A 7268-nucleotide genomic window follows, 5' to 3' on the forward strand; every position below is an offset into this window, starting at 1 on the left:
TAAAACAGCATAGTCTTCACTGTAAGAATTAAACGTACTTGTTTTGCTTTTAAAACTACAAAAGTCCTTCTGTCAAGAGCAGTGAGTGATTTTCTCTTTGTCTTTTGTTGTTTGATTAATATTAAAGGTAGGGTAGTCAAATTCAGAAAGACTAGCTATAGCAATCTAGCTTTGAAAGCATAAGATCCCACCCTCCCTGCAAATCACTCTCCAAAGCCACGCCTCTTCCAAAACGCATGAACACACACAGGTAGACCATTGGCCAGGGTCCCTCAAATCTTGTCCTGGATGGCCAATGCGCTGCAAAGTTTAGCTCCAACCCTGATCAAACTCACCTACCTGGGATTTTCTAATGATCCTGAAGACACTGATTAGCTTGCTCAGGTGTGTTTGATTAGGGTTAGAGCTAAACTCTGCAGGAAAGTGGATCTCGTGGGCCAGATTTGAGGATTCCTGCCATAGGCTAACCAGCGACACGATGAGATGGTGTTGTTGGAGGGTTGAATGCAATGCTGTCAGATTCCATCATATCTCATTCACCACTGAGAAAACTTTACAGTACAAAGTGCATAGTAAAAAATAATAACGCCTTCCATTCTCACTTGGTCTGCAGTAGCGTAATGGAACGCACTGATGACGTATCATGTCTATGTAAACAGGGTGCACAGAGGTATGCAAATACATAAGTTGACAAGCACGTAGGACTGCGTATCGTAATGTTTGGACCGAATAATCTGATTGGTCGAGCATTTTATTTGTCTACGCCTTCCACAGACTATATAAATACATATAAATCCATTAAGACCACTTAACTTATTGATTGCTATCGGGATGTGAAGAGACTTTCAACCAGCATAACTAAAAATATTTTTTAACCAAATCACCTACCCTGCCTTTAAGCACACAGTCGGCAGCAGTAATATTAGACTGCTGTCACTCCGCACGGATCCAATTTACTGTTACGCACTTACTTTCATTTTCAACTGTTTACATTCACTGAAGACATAACCAATGAGGGTTTAGGTGAATAATCACCAAGCACCGCATTTTGACACTTTTTTGCATGTGTTTGACCATTTAGGTAAACACCCCAAGCTAAAAGTTGACTTTACATGTTCCGTCTCTAAACGCATGCACAGAAATCCTTATGAGGAACAGCGCAATTTCTTTTTTGTGCTTTTATAAACATGAAAAAAAACTAATCAACTTCAATAAATCAAGCACGTATTATTATGCAAAAGTCATGTTACATGATTTTACTGATTTGCACGTGAATTGGGCTTTTATGGAGGACCAAAAGGACACCACTGGAAAGGGGGCGGAATGGGACGCAATAATCATTTTATCTCGGTTACTGTATTTTCATAATCGTAATTATGTAATCATAACTGCCGGAATGAGAGTATAGTGCCTTGCCATATCGTCCTAGAAAATCGCAACTTTTAATTTTCCGTCGGCCTTAGCACACGATGTAACTACAGAAGATTCAAGTTTTAAATAGAAAAATATAGAAATGCTTTGGTCATTTTTGAGCAAGATGCTAATGGTCTAATCAGATTCAATGATATATGCTAAGCTGCAGCTAAAAGTGCTACCGCCACACCCGGAGATCGTCTGAATTTTTTTTGAAAACCAGTCGGCAGCAGTAATATTAGACTGCTGTCACTCCGCACGGATCCAATTTACTGTTACGCACTTACTTTCATTTTCAACTGTTTACATTCACTGAAGACATAACCAATGAGGGTTTAGGTGAATAATCACCAAGCACCGCATTTTGACACTTTTTTGCATGTGTTTGACCATTTAGGCAAACACCCCAAGCTAAAAGTTGACTTTACATGTTCCGTCTCTAAACGCATGCACAGAAATCCTTATGAGGAACAGCGCTTTTTTTGTGCTTTTATAAACATGAAAAAAACTAATCAACTTCAATAAATCAAGCACGTATTATTATGCAAAAGTCATGTTACATGATTTTACTGATTTGCACGTGAATTGGGCTTTTATGGAGGACCAAAAGGACACTACTGGAAAGGGGGCGGAATGGGACGCAATAATCATTTTATCTAGGTTACTGTATTTTCATAATCGTAATTATGTAATCATAACCGCCGGAATGAGAGTATAGTGCCTTGCCATATCGTCCTAGAAAATCGCAACTTTTAATTTTCCGTCGGCCTTAGCACACGATGTAACTACAGAAGATTCAAGTTTTAAATAGAAAAATATAGAAATGCTTTGGTAATTTTTGAGCAAGATGCTAATGGTCTAATCAGATTCAATGATATATGCTAAGCTGCAGCTAAAAGTGCTACCGCCACACCCGGAGATCGTCTGAATTTTTTTTGAAAACGGTAAAACTCAACTGTCTAAGGGAGTTGGAAAATGAGCCTATTTTCAAAAATAGTGGAATGTTCCTTTAAAGACAGACTGAACATGGGCTCGCAGATTGTTAAAGAATGGTCTGTGCTTCTGTTTAAGTGACAGTGTGATTTCAAATTAATTTTTAAAAATCGCTTTTATTTGCTAAACTACCACAGCACAACTATACAATCTAGTGCTTAAGTGAATCAAATTTATTTACATATTTCTAATCAAGAAAAAAAAAATAAGACACAACAAATAGCCTCCAAAATATGTTTAACAGTGGGATTAGACCGCACAAAACCATTGAGAAATGAAAACATCAGGAGGCTTACAGATGGCATTTTTGCTAGTATTACGCAACAGTGCACATATGGAATATGGTTGTGTTGTCCCTCTAGAGAGGGTGTCCAACAATCATCATCGCTTCATGGCTCTGGTATTACTCATATGACCTGCGTTATGTCACATGAAATTAATTTACCCTCAGACTAATCACATGATAAGCGCAACTGTGAACGCAAGGAAATTTGTCATTTCCGTCTGACCTGCAGAATATGAAGGACCCAAAAAGCAGCCTAAACGTCATAATATGAAGTTAACCGCACATTTAATTTCTAAATAAGTTCATATTTAACCAAAGTGTCACTAGATACTTGACTCGACAAATATGCAACTAGAAGGCCATGTTTCTATGCAGCTATAATTAGGATAGTTACCCACTAAGATGCAAAGTACATGGCCGCATGCTTTTGTTAGCACTTTTCTTTTTCTAAGGACAACACATGTTCGATATCTCTCAGGAAATCCAAAAGTACTCCTCTCCTTGGAGTATCTCCAAAGGACGTGCTAACCCTGCAGAGAAGATGGGCCACCTCAGAGGAGCTGTCCTGCTTCCCTGGCTTAAAATATCACGTTTAGTCACGCGCACACAAACACACTGAGACGCAGATGCCTGTATGGATAAAGCCCTATGCACTCAGCTGATTGGTGTTTGCATGTTGGAAAGGACTGTGATGGCACCTCCAACATAATTATGAAATTGCTATACTTGATTTGTGATAATCCTGAGACAAGAGCCCAACAAATAGCTACCACTGCCAAATGACTCTTTTCGCACACCAAATAAACATCAACACGTTCAAAACTGCTAAACCAATTATTTAAAGCTCATAATATAGAGGATAGTGCAAAGACAAAGTCTACACTGGAAGCGTACAATGCACACCACATCATAAACATCAACTATAAATCATATTTTACAAAGTTATGCTAATATAGTACAATGCTTAAAATATTATGTATGTATCTGTTATTTTAGTGTCATTGAGATGCTATTAAAGTTTTTATTAACATTCTAATATCAGTTTTTATACTATAAATTATTTTATTTTCTGTTTTCATTTTAATTTCAAAGTTTTAGTAATTTTGTTCTATGTTTAAGTATACACACGTCTATATACTTATTTATTTTTTACTTCAGTTTTAGTTACTTTAGTACATAAAGTTAAAATAAATTAAATAACTTTTGATGGTTTTGATTTTCGTTTTAGTTTTAATTTACTATAATAAGCCTAAAGTAAAGTAAACATTATCGGGAAATGTACACTTGGTCATTTTATTAATTTATCTATTTATTTCATTTTTTTATTTAATTGAATGTTTTATTTTGCTTTTTGTTTTATTTTATGCAATACCGGCATCAAGGATTCTTTTCATGGCAAAAACAGGGTAAAAACGGTTTACAAATTAGCTAGATCAACAAATCAATTATTAATTATATTTAAATAACACGACAAACATTATAAATAATTTATCAGTAGATTAATTTTGTCTGAGATTGTTTAGGTGCACCTAAAAATTACAAATTCTTGTTTTCCTGTTGTTAGTTCCTAAGTACTCTTTAGATAAAAAATGAATTCATTGTCCAAAGACGTTAAAACAGCAAAGCTTCAGGTTTTTGCTATGTGATCACAAACAGACCAGATGTAAATGCCCTTTAAAACATATTTGAGATGGATAGTAAATCGCATGCAAATGTATTGAGCTTTTCCAATCGGATCACAATCAAACTGAAGTGACCAAGTGTAAACAACAAACAACAACAGACAACATCCAAATGCTAATAAATAACAATTATCTCATTATAAAAACCCAAAAGTACAGAATTGTACGTGTCATTTTGAAATCATCAGGTCTTTCTCCCATTTTGACATTCAATGTAAATTCAATTAACGTTTATTTGCATGGCGTTACAAATCGTTGCAAAGCAGCTTCACAGAAAATTGTAATTTCTACATTACATTTAGGAGTAGCTTATCAGCAGTGGTGTATAACGTACCTAAAAGCCATACTCAAGTAAAAGTACAGATATCTTACCAGAAAATGACTTTGGTAGATGTTGAAGTCATCGTTTAGAATATGACTTGAGTAAAAGTCTTAAAGTATGTGATATTTATTTTACTTAAGTACGAAAAGTATTTTTATAATCTTAAATGTACTTAAGTATTGAAAGTAAAAGTACAAGTAAATGCAAAATGGAAAAGAAGCAAATAAATTGTATTTACACAGTTTAATGTATCTCAGAGGGGACATGGATACATTTAAACTGCAGTTACAGATGCATAAATAATGTTTTGTTTTTAACATAAAACGTTCAATACTGATATTTGAAATTGAAACATGACGAAATGTGAAATTAAAACTGCCAGTAGGTGACAGCAAGTGACTGTTAATGAGTGAGTCATTGAGATTCAACCGATTCATTTAGAAACAAAGCATTTGACCGTGTTAATGAGTGAATCACTGAATCATTTATTCAACCGATTCATTCAAAAAGCTGATTCATTTAATAAGTAAACACCGTCTCAATTGCTCAGAGATGCAAAACAGTGCTGTGATATTGTTTGGAACTATTTTCGTTGGCAAAATTGAGCAAAACAAGCAATATTATGTCTAAAATGTAAGTCACTTATTGCTTTACTGAACTTGTATAAAATTATTATTAAATGTGTTCATGCTGATATCTGTGTTCATGCTGATATCTGCAGAAAAACAGTACTCTTTTCGTGATATAGATTAAGTTAACTATATTAAATTATATACATATATAAAGCATACAGAAGCATTTTTGCCATCCCCAATTGAGAATGCCTGGAATTTTGAGTTTTAATAGACTAATAAATCAACGTGCGTGCACTCTGTGTGTGATTTGGTGATATAGCCTACTTGATAATGTCAGATCGCACATCATTACAGCAACACTTACCATATTATCGCAGACGATGCTGTATCACACACCCCAGACTCGACTTGATTGGAAAATTAATAATTTGCGGTTGTGCGCGCACTTGTTTGCACGTGAGCAAAGGTGTTTTTAGGAGTCTAACTTGCAAACGCCAGACCACTGATTTGTCAAACCTGCTTTCCTGCAGTCCGTGTTCTTCTGACTTCTGTTCTGACTATTTTGTACTAAGTAACGAATATGCTTCGGGGAAATGTATCAGAGTAAAAGTATACATTTTAATTAGGAAATGTAGTGGAGTAAAAGTAAAAGTTGGCTGAAATATAAAAACTCAAGTAAAGTACAGATACTCCCAAAATATACTTAAGTACTGTAACAAAGTATTATTACTTCGTTACATTACACCACTGCTTATCAGTAGTGACTATGTCAAGGTGATGTCCATATGGCAGATATGTTACTTAGTTAAGGATGTGTATTCAAACAAACGTTGAACACTATCAGCAATGATTATATGTTGTGATTAAACTTATAGAAAAATATGGTAGTTTTGTATGTTGGTTCAAGGTTGGCATCATCTGAGGTCCTCCTATGAATACTGACATGATGCAGAGATGCGAAACTAGCATAAAGGATGGGTTTAAAACATTTATGGACTGATAAAATAACATTTAATGCACAAGTAAGGCTTATATCCGCTTATGGTGTTAGATATGAAATTCAACCCTGCAGGGTGTCCATCCGCCAGTTAACCACAGCAAAAAGGCTTGAGAATATAAAGAAAGAACAAAAACACATTTAACTTACAGCTCGAAAAGTTGGAGATTCTGAAAGAGTTGCCATGAGAGAGTTGTCAGAGGGTTCCCGGACAAGTTTCTGCAGAGGAGAAAAAGAGAGAGAGAGGGAGAGTTTAATGATTTAACACTGACTATTTGCGACAAGGTGATAAAGAAAACACAGGAGAGGCAAAGTACGGCAATGTGGTGACTGGCCCAAAATTAAGAGAATAAGTGCAGCGGTACGGTACCTTGCAGCCTCGCCAATCCAATAAACAGAGACTTGGTCATTTTCAAGACAACAAATTAAATCGAGGAGAAGGAGGCCTGGAGCCTTAAAAGCCACTAAACTCAATACAATGCTAAATGACTGTGAAGCAGATAAGGCATGTTTTCAGAACAGAGCTTTTAGATTTGGGAGGCCGAGATGGAAGCATTACTCCAAAATAGAAGTGAGGGTCTCTAAATGATGTTTGTGTCAAGTCCAGTAACTAATACAGTGGGATGAAAGGTATTAGGTGTACAAACTTGTTCAAGTTTTCACAGAAGGTCTTCTTAAAGGTTGAAGTTAAACTAAAAGTAAACACCTTTTCAGTACTTACAGTACATGCACAAATACACATGGCCTTGTGGGACGGCAGCAAGCAATGCCTCTCCTGGGGCTGAAACAAAAACCCTGGAGCCTCACTAACAGGCCTTCATTATCAATATTTATTGAATACTTCAGATCACTTAATACCCCAACACTGGCCCGCTCAGATCCTATCAGGAGCAGTTGACAGATAATCAATGCGCCCAGATGCATCCTTTCGCCCCAGTGCAGCCCAGGGGACCGAAGCCTGCTGGCTGGCTGGCCGTCCCTGACCCGTTCCTTCACCTGC

At 36.3% G+C, this 7268-nt stretch overlaps 1 protein-coding gene across 1 annotated transcript in view; it reads right to left on the reverse strand.

Annotated features, from left to right (window-relative positions):
- Nucleotides 1-6678, reverse strand: part of LOC107581857 (NT-3 growth factor receptor-like) — a 182064-nt gene extending 175386 nt beyond the window's left edge. Inside the window, exons 1-2 of the mRNA XM_016267528.1 lie at nt 6639-6678; nt 6419-6539 (exon numbers count right to left, since the gene is read on the reverse strand). Of these exons, the coding sequence (XP_016123014.1) occupies nt 6419-6539; nt 6639-6678 (161 nt within the window). The remainder of the gene's footprint in view (nt 1-6418; nt 6540-6638) is intronic.
- Nucleotides 6679-7268: the final 590 nt, after the last annotated feature.

This window comes from Sinocyclocheilus grahami, unplaced genomic scaffold, assembly GCF_001515645.1.
Source record: "Sinocyclocheilus grahami isolate Dianchi unplaced genomic scaffold, SAMN03320097.WGS_v1.1 scaffold38.1, whole genome shotgun sequence".
NCBI lineage: Eukaryota > Metazoa > Chordata > Actinopteri > Cypriniformes > Cyprinidae > Sinocyclocheilus > Sinocyclocheilus grahami.